We start from the raw sequence: 17,850 nt of genomic DNA on the forward strand, positions 1-17,850 counted from the left end.
TATTGTGGCATACAATTTAATGAGTTTTCACTTGTGTAATAAATAAGATTTCTTTGATTGAAGAGAAACAAAAGGAAATCCTTAGCCTTACATATTAAGACAGCATACTCAAACCAGGAGGAATGTGATCAGCATCAAGACAACACACAAATCTTCCTCAGGTACAGCTGTTGATTCAATAACTCTTAAATAATCTTCAAATGAACATAATGTGAGAATGTGAGTATGATGGCTAAAAATGCAATACAGTACCGCAGACTATGGACACTGTAACCTACCAGACAAGTGTGATGTGACAGTAAAACAGTGTCTCAAATCAGACTACCAATGTAGACACAACTCTGTTAATCCAAGTTATAGCAGGTGTATATCTGAAGTTAATTTGAGTACATCAAATTCAAATGACTGCTAATTACATTCCACATACTGTGAAACAAAACTAACGTTCTAACAGTAGATGGCAGTAGAGTGAGACAACCGTAACCCCAAGATAGACACATGTTCAAACAGGGTCTGGACAGTGGTGTTTGTGTGTGTGTGTGTGTGTGTGAGAGTGTCCGTGTACACACACATTATTTAGACAGTAGGAACTCCTCAGGCGGAGAACTGGTTTGAGTCTTGAGGTTTTATAGTTTCATCCTCTTTGTTTTTATTTGGATAACTTGCTAATGACGCGGATCAGTGCTCCATTCTCATCCTTCAGCCGCTGGTTCTCATTCTTCAGCTCTGTCCTCACCTGTAGAGAGAGAGAAAAGAGAGGAGCATGGCTGAGGTCACAGGGAACAGAGGAACAACACTTTAATGGAATTGAGGAATTGAAACTCAGAAGAGGGAACTGAAATATGATTCAGACAATGATATCATCTAAAGCTATATTCAATTGTTTTTGCTTGAAGATGTCTGGTCATTAGTGTAATGCACCCAGAATACATTTACGGAAAATAACTATAGGAATCGTATAGTATTTCGGGACAAAATGTTATAGTAATTTGGAATACTGTAGAGGGTAAGGATATTATAGAGGTATTACGGAATATCCTTGAAGTATTATACACTACATAACTACTAATTTAGTCTTATAGTGTTACTATTGGTCTTTTTCATAAGGGACAATGCTGAAATCCCTGAAAAACCTGTCTGCTGTAGGCCTACTGTAGATGGCTAGTATGGTGGCTTTACAAGTGCAGCTACACTTGCCAGTGTAGTGTCATTCAATGCACTGCAGTGTCTGCTGTTTAGGCCTTTGTGTGCCAGCAGTTTCCACTGGACTTTTCTTTTTTCGTGGCTCAGTCTACGCAATGGAGTCTGTTTTTTCATGGATAGACAGACAGTTGTGCCTTTGTGCTTTCAGATTCTGGCACTTCATGTGGGGATAGAGCTTTGTGTCCTTAGGACATTTGTTGCATCTTCACCAGGATTTACTGTGACACAGTGCAAGTGTCATTGTCTACCACACTTTCAGTCAGTCCTCTTCTTAAAAGATACAGTTGGTAGCTTAAGCTGATACTGATACTGGTGAATCATCTTCATGATTAATCATTCATCTTCCATTTACTCCCAACATTTCATGAAAATGTAACCCACTGTATTGCATTTACCTCATGATGCAATGATGAATATAACCTTTTAAATTATTTAATCACTATACTTAGCTGCTCTGTAGTAGACAATGAGCTCTGATACCTTTTGAGCAACATGAGTGTCATGCGGGTAGCTTATCAACTGTGAGACTTGCACTTTGAACTGCTACATCTGCATAACAGGAAACCATACCTTCAGCTCATCCTCCATCTCTGATATCTTTTTCTCCAGAATGTGCTTCTCCTAAAGAGATGGATGGATCAGTATCAATTATCTTCAGTGCAGAACTGAAGATAATTATCAGGTATATAGCATGCATGCACAGCTCTACTGATGTGATGTGAGGGGGAGTGGTGAGTCAGACCAGTGGAAGGAGTTGAAGGGAGCACTGGGCTTCAGTGTATCTAATGGATGAGGGGGTGAGTCACTGGTGCACATGAATGGCCCTATAAGCTAAGGCAAAGATTTAAGACCTATAGGAAAAATGCATACCCCTTTGTCCTTGTCCATCACGTTGGACCGCTCAGACACTTTACCCTGTTTCTGAGAAACAACATCAGCAGTGATTGTACAGTCAGAACATGTCTGTAAATTCATTTGTTTTGTATACATGATTAATTGATTCAATGAAACTCAATTAAAGAATACAGTCTCACAATGCATTATGGAAGGAAAAAACAACCTTAAAATGTGCATTGCTTACAATGTAAATCCTTAAAATGGACACTGTAATTTCAGGGAAAATGGAGCTACCTGGTTGACTCTCTCTAGTCGTGCTTGGATCCTAGCCAGCTCCTTTTTGCTGTCTTCCAGCCTGGACTTCAGTTTCTCATTGGTCTGTAAAGCCTGCTCATACATCTGCAAAAGAAAAACAAATGTTTCACATTTCAATAGACAGCAGCATGTTTTATTGTGGATTTTATATGAAGATTTAAGACATTGCAACTGGAGATGATGGTGAAAAAATGTTGAGATGACAGGAAATTGGGATAATCTGGAGCAGATATCAAGTGTCGTAGTGCAGAGAATTTGCAGAGGTGTTGTTTAAATATTGTTTCTACTTAATGCGGATGTAGGCTACAGGTGAAATGCAAAATTTGATGTTGTTCCTGGTCAAATATTACACTAATTACTTGGCCAGTTTGATGAAACTTGGAAGTGAATTGATGTATTTTTTTCTGCATGTTTTAATGCCATTTTGTTTATCCTTGAGTGTGTTGGCAGTTTTTAAGCAAAGACCAGATAGTTCAAATGGAAGTGGAGCGGAGTGAAGAGGAATGCCAACGGGTGCCGACAGTCTACTGTACGAATACTGCGATTCCTTCCATGTATTCAACAAAACAGAAACCATAAAGCATTAACTATGGAAAATCAAGGGGTGAGTCACTGGGAAAGGTCCCAGGTTTCCAAAGCAATGTCCCATTATCCTGAATTTATGAAGCCAGATGACAATCGTTTTCTCCAGGGGAACAGTCAGCACGGCTAAATGTGGATTAGCGGATGGTTTTGTGATACAGTTGTCATTTTGGCCCTCACAGAATGAGTGAAATAACTGTTGGACAAACTGACTGAAGAACATGCTACATGTTGTGGTAATGTTACCTTCTTGTAGTCTTTGGGGCTGCCGTCATCTGCAGCCTGGCCTGCTCCCCTTGAGGAGTTGTCCCTTCGAGAAGAGAGAGGAGTGGGCCGTCCAGCTCCACCTGCTGAAGAGTCCAACCTGTTGCACAATCCAACGGCCCTCAGATTAGTCTTGTGGCTATCTGAAAGCAGTGCAACTGCATTGTGTCATTGGTGGGGAGTTTAGTTCAGACTTAGCAGCCTGTTTGAACTCATCAAATCAAGTGATCGCTCTAGCATGTCTTACTAACAGGTTTCTTGAATTTTTGGAACACATGGTGAAAAAAGATTTAACATGTTGCAGGTAAAGAAGAATAAAATTGAACTTACTTTGATTCTCTTTCATGCTAAAAAAGAAGGAAAGGAGTGATTAATAAGCAGTAAATGTTTGCCTGTAATAGTCTTCCAATAGAAATGTATACCGTCTATTCCATAACACTGAAGTATGGAAATTAACAAAGGATAGCAGGTTGGTTGACTGTATTAATAAGCATACAAAGACTTCAGTGGTGACATCATGTGCAATTTAAGATTATGAAGTTTTGCTTATGTACATGGCGCTTCTACTACTACGCTTCTTCTAACTTCAGCATGAGTGACTACTTACACACGGTTACACACGAGAGTTGAGTGAGGAGTTATTCTGGCTTGAAATGCTGTAGTAATGTTCTTGTGTGCATTCCTATACTGTAGGTTTTGTTTGTTGTGAGGACATGGAATCAGTCCATTGGGATGCACCCTGGCTTTGCTTAACTTCAGACACTTTTTCAGTCTTATACCTCATAGTTTTCTTAGCCTCCCCCCTTCTCTCTTTCTTTCTCTTTCCTTGTCCCACTCTTTCTTTCTCTCTCTCTCTCTCCCTCTCTCTTTTTTCTTTGTGTAAGTAATAGAGCCCCAGGAGATAACCAAACACATCCAAAAAAGGTAACAACTTCTGTAGCTGGTGAATGGTCAGAGTGCTGTTGCCTGCTCAGATTAAAGGTGTTTACAGGGCTCTGCTCCATAGACTCTCAGGGGGGAGAGCAAAAGGACTTGAGAGAGAGAAAGGTCCCTTCCCTTCCAATGAGCCAACTAAAACCACAGAATATTCAATAACTATTTAAGGTGAACGTGTAGTCAGATATGCATCCACACAATGTTAGAATGTCTAAAAACAGCACAGTCATGGCTTGATGACGTTTATACAAGCTTCTACTATATTTGTACATGTTGATATTGAAATGATAAAAATAAAATGCCCTATGAGTGGTATACTCTCTTCCTGGACAGTCAAACCAGGCCTTAAAACAGTGGTTCCACAAAGCTGCTGATTGTGAATTTATATTAACCATGTCAGGCAGTTTGACAAAACCAAAAGTTATTGTACAGCTTCTGCTCCACACATCCATGCACAAACAAGGCGTATAACCATGTTCCAGTTCAGCTGCAACCCTGATTTGATCCACCTGATTACACTAATCATCTGGGGAAGTGAAATGAATGCTAAAGCCAGGTGTAATTGATGGGAGTAGGAAAGTCTTTGTCTTTGTTAAGTCGTCATGCTGCTCCATTTAATTATTGTCTGTGTAACTTCAATAAATATAGCATGAAGTTTTCATATCTGAGATTGATGCTTGTTTGACATTGCAGGCATGGCATACTAAATTTCTCAATAACCAGGTAAGTACCGGTAGTACACTTCACTGTAATATATTTAGTAATATTTCAGCAAAACAATGTAAGGTGCTGTACAAAAGGAGGCTTACTTTCATGAATGCTGTTTCTTGCATGGGAAAGAGTAGAGTCAAGAAATATCCAGGCTAAGGCACCAAGAGTTACCTCATGAAGGCTAATTAATTAGGCAATCAATAAACAGCTGGTGAATGTTCAAAAAGTCTGTACCGGATTGAAGGAAATGCTTCCTTGAGGTTACCAACTATGACTACTGAACTTGAATTATAGTTACTGCACTGTTTGGCACATAATTAGATTGGGTCTTTTCCTTTCCAATAGTATATCCACTTTTGTTACAGACCAATTTCCTTCTGTATTTCTTGCTGTATAGTTTATACCCGTTCTGTAGCATTAGGGAACATGGTGTTTGTCAGTGAAGAGGGTCAAAAGAATGGTTCCCCTTCCCTGTGGTGATCAATCCTAATGTGGGGTTAAGTTGATGGACCATAGGCCACTGCTCTCTCTCTGGGTAATGGGCTGGCCCCAGTCAGCGTGCCTCCGTGGCTGTATGTTTAGTCAGTAACTCTGTGATGTCATACATTGAGTAAAGGTCCAATGTCAAAGATTTAACATTGAACTTTGCTCATACCGGACTCACACTCAGTCATATAGTGTACTTAGTTGGTTGGCACGCTTATAGCTACGGAGGGGACTAACCGTGTGTTTTTCAAATGTCATCAATTCCACATCATTCACGTCATGTGGGAATTGGAGGTAGGAAACTAGGGCTAGATTTTGCTAACAGAGTTTCCCAATTAGGGGCATTGTCACTTTTGTTGTCATGTTGTAGTTCGTTTGTAGTCCATGTGGCCTTTCATGTCCAACAGTTTTAATGTGAACTTGGGAATTTGTCGTTTTTGTCACTTGAAAGCTGTATATCTTTCTTCCACAAGCGTCTTACACTATATTTTTTAAGCAAATACAGTTGTTTATTTAAGATTAGTGAGCGTATGTTTTAACCTTTGTTGTGGCATCCATGTTTTTCACATATTCCGACGGCAAAGCACATGAACACTTGCGGTGGGGAAAAAAAACGTAATCACAAGGGCGGTCCTTGTCATTCCCAGATGCCATGAATGCACTGTAATGATGGGGTACAGTGGAATACATCCATATGCTGTAATATTTACACATGGTAGGTTTGCTTTCAGTTTGTCAGATACTGTACATGGGTTTGCTTTCAGTTTGTCAGATACCACCCAGACAAATCTGAATGAATAAAAACATTGCCAAGCATATTGAATTACATTTCAAAATCAGACTTTGGTGGTTTAAGGATCTTAAAATGCTGGCCTGTAGGGAAGATACATCTAGAGGATGTGCATGGCAAGCAGCTTGCGAAGTTGAACAGTGAACATGAAAGTTCTCTGTTGTAGCCTGACTCAGTCATAGAGGTGAAAAACTCCAACCACATATTTGATCCAACTGTTCACTAAACCAGCTGATCCTAATTGGCTCTTCAGCCAGTAAAACAGCTAATTATCGATATCACCTGTGTTAAGTGCACAGGCAGAAGAATCCATGGCACTACTTTTTGGAGTTTGTCCACCTGCTAACTCAACTCAACTCAAGTAATGCTAAATGGGGAACTCATCTCATCAATCAATAGCCTTTTTCCGAGCCACCCAAACAAACAAAGCACAAAAAAGATCATGGTCAAACTCCACACATCAGTTCCACACACAATCTTTTCATGCTTTTTTTTAACCTATACAGTGTGTTTTCAAACAAATTTCTGATTTTGGTTTACAGGATTTTTAAAGTGCTGCATGGGCAAAAATAAACTGTTGCACATGCTTTCAACGTCTCTATCCATGTAGAGTCACTGTTGGAAGGTTTTACGATGGCACTTGGACTGTCCACATTACCTTGCTAATGGAGTGGAAGTGGGCAGGGAGAAGGTGTAGGAGGTGGTTGTAAAATGGTGTGTGCATGATGGATCCAGCTAAAATCCTTCACAAATGCAAGCTAAGAATAAAAAGTTTTGTTCAATATGCCATGTTTCCATTTAAATAAATCTTGTTGGGGCCCCTGATGTCCCAAAGCCACCTAGACACCAGAAGCGCCACACAAGCTTGTGTAGTTGTCCAGCAAAAAGGGAAAGAAAGGGATTTAAAGACCCCTGAACAACCCTTAGCCAGTCTGGAAGAATGGTTTGTCCATGCAATGGTTTGTCCATCCAAATTGAAGCGTGAGGTCAAGACACAACAATAAAACTCAATTCTTTTCTAACAGCAAGGCTCTGGCTCACTGGTTATCCTCAGATATTGGTTTGGACACTGGACCGCGTCCTTCCTGACAAATCGGGCTAGAGTTAAAACTGGCTACCTCATGGCCTAATGCCTGTAGACTAGCATGTGGATCTCAAGGATGCAGGACAAATTGGTGGGTCGGGAAGTGTTCTGAAAACCTTGGGCCTGGCTATGTGGGCAGAAAACCTTGAGAAATATATCACAGGACGCATGTGCTGCATACATGTTCTAGGTCGTGAGTTTACACAGGGCTTGTGACAGTCTCATTAGAACATCTGGTACTAGCAGTAATAATTTTAGGGGAAAGGGGACAGTTAAAAAGATGGAAAATGGAGAGCAGATTTTGTTTTATGCAAGACCACCTGCTGGCTTTTCTCTCTGGATTGGGCCAGCAGACCCGATTTTCTAATTATGCTCTCCACAACCAAGTATGGCAGTCATATGGCTTGGCACACATCCTCAGGGAGAGAATAACAGCTTATCTTTGGCTGGAAAAAAGAATATGTGTATGTGGAGTGACCACCACTCACTCACACACACACACACACACACACACGCTCCAAAGCAAGACTGTAACAAAAATTCCCCCGAGTGTGAGGTTCACTGGATGCCGACCCATCATCATGTTGACAGCCTTAACACTAAGCCTCCTGTAATTACAGCTCATGAAAATGCACTGTTCTGTTATCCGAAGTCGTCTTCGTCTTCTTCTTCTTCTTCTTCTTCCCACCAAATTTCTGCGTCTAATTCAGCTTTAACCGTTTAACGTAGAAACTTCGTTCAAACTTTGTAACGTAGGTCTTGAAAAGGACACGTGGGGAATGTATTTTTCACTTTTGTAAACTTTATACTTTTTGAGATATTAATAAAAAACAAGCTTATTTTTCCCCATAGACTTTGCATTAGCACTATGACATCACAATGGACTAATTAACTTGATTTGCACCTGTATCAACTTCCAGCTGCTCACTATTATGACCCATCAAAGGGCCAGTTAAACTGATTGCACCTGTATCAACTGCTTTCTGCTTAACTAGGCCAACTCTCTCTGTGTCTCTCCATTCTACAAGGACATAAGGCACATTCCATCCAACTTTCTATCCATTCATCCTCTTCAAACCATTCACTCATCCACCCATTAAACTATCCATCAACATCCATTAAACAATCTGCCTATCAACATCCATTCAATTTTCTGTCTATCAACATCCATTACACTATCTACATTCAACTTTTAAACTATATACTCTGTCTCAGGCTTTAAGCATACAATCTGGCTCTCTTAAGACTACTATTTCCTCTGCCCACAACTGTTTCAAAATAAATGTCCTCACTACAATAATTCACTATTAAATAATTTAACTATTTAAACTACTCAACTATTTAACTGTTCAGCCATTTCAACTGTCAGTTATCAACTATGACTCCTGCCAACTGTTTCCAAATAAAAGTTTGTTTGGCATTTTATGTTAATATACAGTATGTTTATATTTTCATGCACTGGTAATTTCCTCGAAATTACATTTTCTAGTTTTAGTAAGCTGTCATAGCAAGTTTGCCTAACAATACCACTCTTGTGGTTTTCTCTGCCTGCAGAATAAATCTGTTCGTTCGGCTCTCTTTGTGTTTGGTCATCTTCAGCCTGGGCCTTTCCTCGCAAAAAAACCTCTGTCCCCCTCTGAACAGCATATGGGAAGTGTTCAGGGCTGTCATGTTGGCCTGGCTTGTGCTTCCCAGTGGAAAAAATGAGTGTGTCCCAGCGGAGCGGGGCAGGAATACAGCACTGTAAACACTCGGACAGCGTTCCCATGCAGCCTCTCCTGGCCTGCTCGTCCTCTCCTCACAGTCTCCTGTTCCCCTGTCACAGCTCGCATAAACACTGGGAATGTCTCTTTGGAGGCACACTGCTTCAGAATATATGAAAATAATATGTATATGGCATAACCATATAAGTAAGACTAGCTTGAGATGGGGTTTTAAATGTCCTGTTGATCATCTGAATCAGCTGGTCAGTGGAAAGCGGTTTGTTTTTATTTGGAAGTACTTTGAGGAGAGGTTTTTGTGTGTCTTGTGTTGAGAGACTTAAAGCAAAGACTGATAAGTGTTTTGGTGATGTGAGCTGCTGTGAAGTTCCTTTTGAACATTGCCCTGAGGGGATGCTTCCTCTTATTTCACTGAAATACAATGTACTTGTGGATTATCGATTGTGCTAATCTCATTTCCCTCCTCTCTTATCTTTCACTCTCTCTCACTCACTCACTCTCTCTCACACACACACACACACACACACACTGAGCATGTGTGTGTGTGTGTGTGTGGGGGGGGGGGGGGTTGTTGAAACCGGGTATGATTTACACTGTAATTAGTTTTACTGATAAATGTCAGGTCACACAACTCAAATCAAACGGTTTTTTCAGTTTTACAAGCTCATGTCTGATCACTGTCATATCTACATCCCTTATGGGAATTCATTGTATGCAAAATAAGGAACTGTGAAAGATAACAATGTCATGATCAGAAAATAACTTTTCTCAGTCATTTTGATGACCGATCACATGAGGCAAAGGCAAAACCTGAAGTTTAGTTGAACTATGTCAATTTCATACGAGCTAGATTTATGGTGTGCAGCACATCTTACTGGCATGAGCGTAAGATCAACATCTAGAATGTTAACAGACATTGTGGACACTTAAAGTCGCATCCTCTATTTTTCTTAATTTTAATATCTTCCATCGTAGTTCCATCGTAGTGAAGTCTACGCTTCATTGAGGCCTATGAATGAATCTTGAATGAATGAATAAACTCTTTGATTTCACTTTTGATTTGACTTGCTTTGAGTAAATATAAATAAAATCCTTTGCACTGATGCATGGCTAAACATATTGCCTGTAAGTCTACTGTATAGAGTCAGTGCTATGCATGCATCATTGATGTTGAATTATTGAATTGTAAAAGCACATCTCTTACCCTGCTTGCTCTGCTGCTTGAGGAGGGAGGCAGGTCGGATGGGGTCCTCCGTGCGCGAGCCTGCTCCCTGCTGCTGGAGGACAGAGTGGACATGGCTGTGTGGGTCAGGCAAGGGAGGCGTGCGTCTCTTGCATGGCCTAGGAAACGCTTGGTGGGAGATCAGCCAAAGGGCGTGAGTCAGAGGCAATGTCCTGAGCGCAGCTCTGCTGGGACGATGCAGCAGCAGCAGCAGCAGCAGTGGTGGGAGTCAGTTAGGAGTAGAGATGAGCCAGAGGTCCTGCTGCTTGGCTCCAGAGGGGACTACTGGTTCCACATCTCAGAGCCCTGCCCTGCCTCCCACCTTTCAGCCTCATATCTTCCTGCCCCCTTTTCTCTTCCTCCTTCCCCTTCGTAGTCTACTGTATGTCCGCCCCTCTCTCTCTGGCTCTCTCTCACCCTCTCTGCTGTACAAGTGTATAACCATACTACCATCCCCCCCAATCCCCACTCAGTGAGTAAGTTACACACACACTCCCACTCATCCACTCACTCAGTCTCATCCACACATGATTACATAAAACATCCTCCTTGTTAGCAATTTTCACTTGCTCTATCTCCTGACCATGAAGCAGGACTGGGGTTATGAAACTACAAATGTCGCGTTAGAGGCGGATGTAATTGTCTGTGTTTTTTCCAAGTTAATTTATCTGTACTGTTCCTGTGACTCCCCAAACAACTGTTGATATCAATTCAGTTGAAGGCCAGTTGCTTTCCCAAATAATAAAATCCATAGAGTTCACTCTATATTGTACATCAATGTACATTTTGAAATGGTAGCAGGGTATTCTAAGTATATTCATCCCATGAACAACCCCACTCTTTAGGCATGTTCAGTCTATTCACTGAGGGATTGCAACATATCTTTCAACACACATTACAATGTCCATTGGTCTATAACTTAATGTATGTGAGAGTTTAGTTAAAGCCAGGGTCTACCTGATGTGAACATATCTGGCGGAGAGGGTTTACTAGATGACAGTGAATGACTGTGACAGCAAAGACCACACTATCTCTCTTGAGACCTGACCACAGCCATTATGCTGTGAGCACAATAAATAAATCTTTTCACTCTGGGCCCACACAGCATATGGTATGTGATAGTGCTGTCACCCTGTGGAGATACAGAGTATTACCAGAGTGTGTACCTCTCAGATACTTCCCTATGGGAAGAGTACAGCATGCACTACAAACACAAGTAACATAACACACAGGACATCCAGGAACTATACATCCTCCTCAGACTTCATTAAGTAAAGGTCTTCTCAAAAGGTCACGCAATGAACTAGCAGCAGTTTGATTAATACAGTAATATGGTAACTCTGCAGAGTGCCTCCTCGCCATGAAACAAATGGAGTGAAAGAAAGACAAATTGTATTTGCCCTTTTAAAGTAAAAGAAAAGCAATTATTTTCACAGTTGAATGCTCATGAATAGGTAGTTACTGCTGCTTGTTATCTCTGTTTGTACACAAAAAAATAATCTTTAAAGATTCTTTAAAAGAAAGATTACTTCGATCTCATGCACAGTGAACAACAATTCAGAATCAATGAGACAATTTCCCTGGTGGCTCCTCATTTATATCCAGACAGTAATCTCCCTGCTGAGCTACCAGTGTGGTTCGTATGGCAGTGACATGTGAACAGCTGTGAGTGGCAGCAGACTGAGAGACAGTGCAGCCATAAATAACACTGTTGGAAGACTGGCTTGAGTTTCACTCAGAGGGGAGAACTGCAACTGCACATGAAGCACGGGGGACACATAGAGAGGACGCTTTACCAGCCGTAGCCACCTCGCTGCCCGTGCCTGCTTCTGTTAGTATGCTGGAGTAGGACTCATGGAGTTTGTCCAAAAAGGAGGAAGTAACATGTGAATTTAAGTGCCTTATTTCACAGTCATCTTGATAACCAAAAAAACCCCAAACTCTATAAATACATTTCTTAGAGGTCTGAATTAGGTACATTGGCTGCCATACAGCGGTATTCATAGGTGCTGCCAGAAATAGCTGTACCATATTAGTAACAGGGGTGTGTGTGTGTGTGGGGGGCAAGACAAGGATGGTAGCTAGGGGGCTGTGAGATGGGCAAACAGGCTAGGAAACTCAAATGGTACAAAACACACAAATAAGTTTTATTTCTGAAAGTCGATGAGATTAAATTATATTAAATTATTCCAGTCTTAGTATCTAAGGTTTTTCGGCCAACATTTCCAGTGTCTACATTATTTTATTTCAATGTTCAGGCTACTCATATAAATAGGTTGTTTTGTTTTATTATTTTTTCAGTCTTTTTTGAGGCAACAATTTCGTTTCATATTATTTCAGTCACATTTACCCAAATGAACATGGCAATCAAGGCAGTGCCATCATCTTGACTATAAGAAAAGTTTCTCTTGAAAACAAACATCAAAAGTATCAAAAGAAATGGCTGATTCAGCCATGTTTGTTTAACGCTTCGTTGTCTTGCTCTTTTGAAAAAGCACTTTATTTTGTATGCTATTCAAACTCTGCAAAATCATCATCATCATATTCTGCGTCCTTCTCCATTTCTTCTTCAGTGGTTTCCTCCATGAAATCTTCTCCGAATTCTTCCACATTTTCTGATGGCTCATCTTCAAGTTCCTCTTCAAGATCATCTTCAACTAATTCCTCTTCAGCGTCAGCCTCCTCATCAACAGATTTCTCCTCAATAGATTCTTCGTCAACTTCTGACGGTTCATCTAAATATAACTGACTGTCTGTGTCCTCTTCTGATAGCTCCTCTGTAGTTCCATCCTCTTCCTCTTCCTCCTCCTCTTCTTCTTTTTCTTCCTGTTCTTCTTCTGCTTCTTCTGTTTCCTCTTCTTCCTCTTCTTCTAATTCTTCGATTTCTTCCTCAGCATATTCTTTGTCAGCTTCTTCTGCAGTGTCTTCCTCTGCTATTTCATCTGCAGGTTCCTCCATCATATCCTCTTCTTCCTCCTCCTCCTCCTCCTCCTGTGGTTCTTCAGAAGCATCTTCTGTCTCTTGCAGAGCCTCTCCAGTTGCTTCCTCTTCAAAATCCAGGGATTCTTCTGTCTCCGAGGTTTCATCAGAAGCCTCATCTGGTGCTTCCTCATCAAGTACAGCAGTCTCATCAGTGGACTCTCCTGCTGCCGTCTCCTCTTCTGCAGCGGTTTCTTCATCAGATGTTTCCCCTTTTGGTTCCTGTGTCTCCTCTGGAGCTGTGTCTGTTTCCTCTTCAGCTGCTGGTTCCTCAGAGGCTGCCTCACTACCAGGGAGTAACTAAAGCAGAACATAGCACATTTTGTAATTACATTTAGCACACAAAACAGGACTATATACAATATATTAACTGATATTAGTAAAAGCTACTAATAGTTAATTTAATTTCCATTCACAAAAACTGTTGTGTGTATGTGTATGTGTATGTGTGTGTGTGTCCTTGATCACCTGGCTATGCACAACAAGCAACGGGGCCTCCAGGTCGGCATGGAGGCTGTGGGCTTGGTTGAGTTGCTCTGATAAGCTCTGCTGCACAGCTTTCAGTTGCTTATTTAGGGACTTCTGCCTCTTCATCCGTGCCATCACCAACAGGCTCCTAGTGGGCAGGGGTCACACACATGCAGGTCATTGGCAAGATTTGTAATCATCTTCTGACCAAATAGTCCAATACAATTTTAGTGACAAAGCATTAAATTATGTTTATCCATCTTAATATACGAATCCATAGTCATTATGCCATGCTTCACTGGAATAAAATGTGGGCTAAAGAACATGTGGAGTGTCTGTGCAGTATGGTGTCTGTGAAAGGTTTTCCTAAGACCAATTGACTTGCTGTGCTTTCCTTCTCTACATACTTCATTTCCAGCACCTCCTGACTGTTGGACTCGAGCGATTCCTGTTGACTTGAGAGAGATTCCCTCAGGCTGTGGATCTCATCTGCCTGCTCCTGCAGCTGGACGCTCAGGTCGTCCATCACAATGCCTTGCTGGTCGAGCTGGGACGCTGCACTAGTCACACTGCTGGCGAGGCCGGAGATACTGAGGGCAAGCTGAGAGTTGGAGTTCAGGATGTCACTGACACTCTGCTTCACGGCCTCCAGCTCCTTGCTCTGGTTCGTGATCAGCGCATTCAGGGAGGCTACGGACACGCCGACCTGTTGCAGCTCGGCTATCTTGGAGTTCAGCTCTGTGGTCATCTCTGCCTGTAAGGCCCACACCTGAGTGTGGAGGTCCGAAACCTTCAGCTGCTCGGCAGCTGTCAGCGCCATTTCTGCCTGCTTTTGGGCCTTGGATTGCGCCTGCTCCAGAGCTAGCAGCCTCTCTTCAAAATGGCCAATGCCATCCAACTGCAAGAGGATGACATAGTTTACATTTACAACAAACACCTAAAATATGATATTTCTTTAAAATACAATGCAGGACATAGCCATATGAGGGAATCGCAAATAAGTGTAATTCTTCAACTGTGCTGTAGGTTACATCATGCAGAACATGAGGTAGTGAGATAGTAGCCTACTGATTGCTGAAATAATACCAGCACATTGTATACTCCTGTTGGAGTGACATTTCAAGTTCTTTTAGTGTGATGAGTAGCTAAGAAGTAAGAGGATCCTTGGTTAGGACAAGACAACTATTAATAGCAAGAAATCCCACACCATTCTACACATCACACATGTAGTCAACCACAAGAAAGTACAAGGCATGGCCCACCAGTACCACCTTCAATGGTTTAAAATGTAACATATAGCAACCAGTCTTGAACAATTTTCCGAAATTCAAAAGAATACATATTACTACATTACAGAATATGTATTTTTGTACACCTGAAACTTCGTACCTGTAAGTAATCACATAGAATAGGCTGTAGAATAAACTTACTTGTGGGTTCTGTGTCCCTTCGTGCTGTTGGAACTTCACAAGTTTCATCTGCATGGACGTAAAGGTTTCTGACAACTCGTTAATGGATTGCTGTTGTTGAATACAAAGCCAGCTGAGAAGTGGTCCACCAACGACCACAACAAATAATAAAAAGCACATAAGAACATAATGGTTGCGCGGTTTGCTCTTGACCACCGGTGAATCCAGAATAAGAGGCAGTTGGTCTTCTTGCTTGACGCTGTTCTTGGTTTTGCGCTTGCCCATGTTGTTGTCCGGCAGGGAACGCTCGAGTCACAGATATCTGGGTGCAGTGCGTAATGTTCGGAGACCCCTCTCCCGTTATTAGCCTTTTGTGAAGCCCTGGTCATTCATTGGTTTTCAACAATCATCTGTAACCCGGCGCTTTAGGAGGCGTGGCTCGGGAGCACTTGTTGGACCTAACTGTCCATGAACGTATTTGAAGTGAACAACTGTTTTTTTTGATGTTGCAGTTGCGCTTTTCAGTGCGTGATCCTTACGATTGCAATGCCAGCACGTAGCCTATTGATTGCGTAAACAGGTAATTAAACCTAGGCTACTTTAAATTTGACGTGTAAGCAAATAACAATGATGTGCGTCAAAATGCATTATTTCATTTTGATTTAGTCAGAAAAGCACGGTGGAACAAACTTTGAATAATAAAGGAATTCTGATGTTTTCCTCATTTTTGGGACTCATGATAGCCTACAAATTGTCGCCAGTGAATATGTTAAATGTTGACTTGGTAGATGATTATTCCCTGTAGATAATGTAAATATCACAGGCCTATAGTAGGCCTACAAGACATTTATCTGTTGACCTAAACATGAACATAACATATAGTCTGTCACACCGTCTCCATCTACTGGTTTAAACGATCGTTGCAAGGACTGCTATCAGCACACAAATCACAGCACATTTAAATTGCATAAATGTTGTGCTCAGAGAACTTATTTTAGGCCTTAACAATTTTCATTACACAATACTAATGTTTGGATTGAAATGGGCCCCAAGAACACAACATACAGTTCACCTTTTGCATGTTCAGTGTTTAAATACAGAGGGATTAGTATAACCAGGTGTATGCAACATCATTTATAGCCTGTGATATTTATTTGAGAGCATTTTAAAACAGATATAGTCTGAGTTGGTCAGAGTAAATTTTAATTAGACATTACATTAGTGGCTTCCAGACTAATGAGCTTTCTTATTGTCTGAGTACTCTTTAAGCTATCTATTCTAAAGAAGTTGAATATCAAGGAATACATTCACATTTATGATGAACTGGTAAATGCACAATGGTTCATATAGGTTTCAGTTAAACAACCTACCCCATCACATCAAATAAATGCAGCAATGGGACAAATAATGGTGGCATTTCTGGTGTACAATGCAGAAGAATGCAGTTTCATATCCATGATACAGCATTTCTAAAAACTACAGTGCAATGTAGTTGCAAAGCAATTTTTTAATGTCCAAAATATTACATTCCTGCATTTAAACGGGAAAAAGTTTCTGAAAAACTGTAGTTTTCACACTAAAAAAACTACTGTTTTGACACTTATAAGCTGTAGTAGACAAATAACCTCAGGGGCCACTCCACGGCCTATTTCAGTTTCAACCTCCGCCATCCCACCCACGTAGGACCAGCGCACCTGTGGGTAATGCATCAGCGGTCAACATGAGTGGACAAACGCTGAGAGATAATGAGTGATCTGTGGGCAGTTGTTGAGAAATGTGGGTAGATAGCATTCATACGCACATACAGAGATACACAGATAAACCTATATAACACATAAATTCAACTTAGCTAAATATGTATAAATGTAGGCTGGACATGACTTACGCACACACATACAGTACACATGTCCACGCACACACAGATCACACAAGCACATAGTTGTACATACACACACACACACACACACACACACACACACACACACATATCCACATATGATGTTCTTATAAATCACAGCAACACAAACATAATATCACAAAATACCATCGACACCCACACACACACACTCAGAAACACATGCACATACACGCACATGCATAACTGCTCACACACATTCTCATTATGTGGTCATAAATATATCAAGAAACATCCACTGGCATAGATACTTCATCATATTCCACCTTGTGTTGATTTGTCAGTCAACTTATAAAAGCTCGTTGGTTGGGATTGCCTCACATGCTGAAAGATGCACCAAAAGGGGCTAAGGTGAGTGTGTGCATTATAAAACACTAAAGCACAGACAGAACAGAGGCCCCCTCTGCGATATTTTGCGTTTCCTAAATAAAAATAACCTTGTAAAGGCTCCATTTCACAAAAAAGACAGAATTAAGAGCTATAATATTTGGATCCAGTTCATCCATAAACTTACCTCACATTAAAACAAAACACATAGCTGATGCTGAATGATGAATGTTTTTGGATGCAGGTTTAGACTAAAGTCAGGGGGGTATGAGAGTAATAATTCAATGTTCTACTGCAGACTGTAGTTGCCCATTTGGAAAAGGAAGACTTGCTTTTGAATGCATTGGGGAGGTTTTTTTCTATAAACATAGGTGCCTGTGGATGCCTGGCAAGTTCTTTAAAAGAAAAGGAATGAGGGCTGTTCTAACATTTTGCATTTGTTAAGCTACTTGCAGCAGTGCGGATACACAATAAAAGGAGAAAGAATGCAGTGAACATATAGAATTCCTTCAGAAAATGTATTTATTTCTGACACAAAACCCTTCCTACAATCAAACATACAAAACCAGATGCTAATATCATATGCAAGTTTTATTCTCCT

General features: G+C 41.0%; 2 protein-coding genes and 1 long non-coding RNA gene across 5 annotated transcripts; 1 reads left to right on the forward strand and 2 right to left on the reverse strand.

Annotated features, from left to right (window-relative positions):
* Positions 1-10,521, reverse strand: LOC125301493 (protein phosphatase 1 regulatory subunit 12B-like). 3 transcript variants are annotated; one of them, XM_048253958.1, is made up of 7 exons: positions 10,134-10,515; positions 3,532-3,548; positions 3,184-3,301; positions 2,335-2,439; positions 2,074-2,124; positions 1,774-1,824; positions 1-736 (listed from the first exon to the last, which is right to left on the reverse strand). In XM_048253958.1, the coding sequence occupies exons 1-7, from the start codon at positions 10,224-10,226 to the stop codon at positions 650-652; spliced, it is 522 nt and encodes a 173-aa protein (XP_048109915.1). In that variant the 5' UTR covers positions 10,227-10,515; the 3' UTR covers positions 1-649. The 3 variants fall into 3 exon arrangements, with proteins under 3 accessions (XP_048109915.1, XP_048109917.1, XP_048109916.1); XM_048253960.1 differs by lacking the exon at positions 10,134-10,515 and adding an exon at positions 4,947-5,305; XM_048253959.1 differs by lacking the exon at positions 1,774-1,824 and having other exon boundaries at positions 10,134-10,521.
* Positions 5,431-6,872, forward strand: LOC125301494. The gene is made up of 3 exons (XR_007194755.1): positions 5,431-5,628; positions 5,919-6,049; positions 6,667-6,872. It is a non-coding gene; the product is annotated as an uncharacterized LOC125301494 (long non-coding RNA).
* Positions 10,522-12,277: 1,756 nt separating the features above from the next.
* zgc:66479 (uncharacterized protein LOC327541 homolog) lies at positions 12,278-15,396 on the reverse strand. Its single transcript, XM_048253963.1, has 4 exons — positions 15,029-15,396; positions 14,006-14,496; positions 13,599-13,746; positions 12,278-13,430 (listed from the first exon to the last, which is right to left on the reverse strand). The coding sequence occupies exons 1-4, from the start codon at positions 15,290-15,292 to the stop codon at positions 12,663-12,665; spliced, it is 1,671 nt and encodes a 556-aa protein (XP_048109920.1). The 5' UTR covers positions 15,293-15,396; the 3' UTR covers positions 12,278-12,662.
* Between the last annotated feature and the right edge of the window lie 2,454 nt (positions 15,397-17,850).

The sequence above is a fragment of the Alosa alosa genome, chromosome 10, assembly GCF_017589495.1.
Source record: "Alosa alosa isolate M-15738 ecotype Scorff River chromosome 10, AALO_Geno_1.1, whole genome shotgun sequence".
Lineage (NCBI taxonomy): Eukaryota > Metazoa > Chordata > Actinopteri > Clupeiformes > Clupeidae > Alosa > Alosa alosa.

Coding starts and splice junctions, on each gene's coding strand:
- LOC125301493 (XM_048253958.1), bottom strand. CDS start 10,226: ATGTCCACTCTGTCCTCCAGCAGCAGGGAGCAGGCTCGCGCACGGAGG. Junction 2,125..2,334: donor GACTAGAGAGAGTCAACCAG/GTAGCTCCATTT, acceptor GTTGTTTCTCAG/AAACAGGGTAAAGTGTCTGA. Junction 737..1,773: donor AGATGGAGGATGAGCTGAAG/GTATGGTTTCCT, acceptor CTCTCTCTACAG/GTGAGGACAGAGCTGAAGAA.
- zgc:66479 (XM_048253963.1), bottom strand. CDS start 15,292: ATGGGCAAGCGCAAAACCAAGAACAGCGTCAAGCAAGAAGACCAACTG. Junction 13,747..14,005: donor CAGGAGGTGCTGGAAATGAA/GTATGTAGAGAA, acceptor CCTGCCCACTAG/GAGCCTGTTGGTGATGGCAC. Junction 13,431..13,598: donor TGCTTGTTGTGCATAGCCAG/GTGATCAAGGAC, acceptor GTTCTGCTTTAG/TTACTCCCTGGTAGTGAGGC.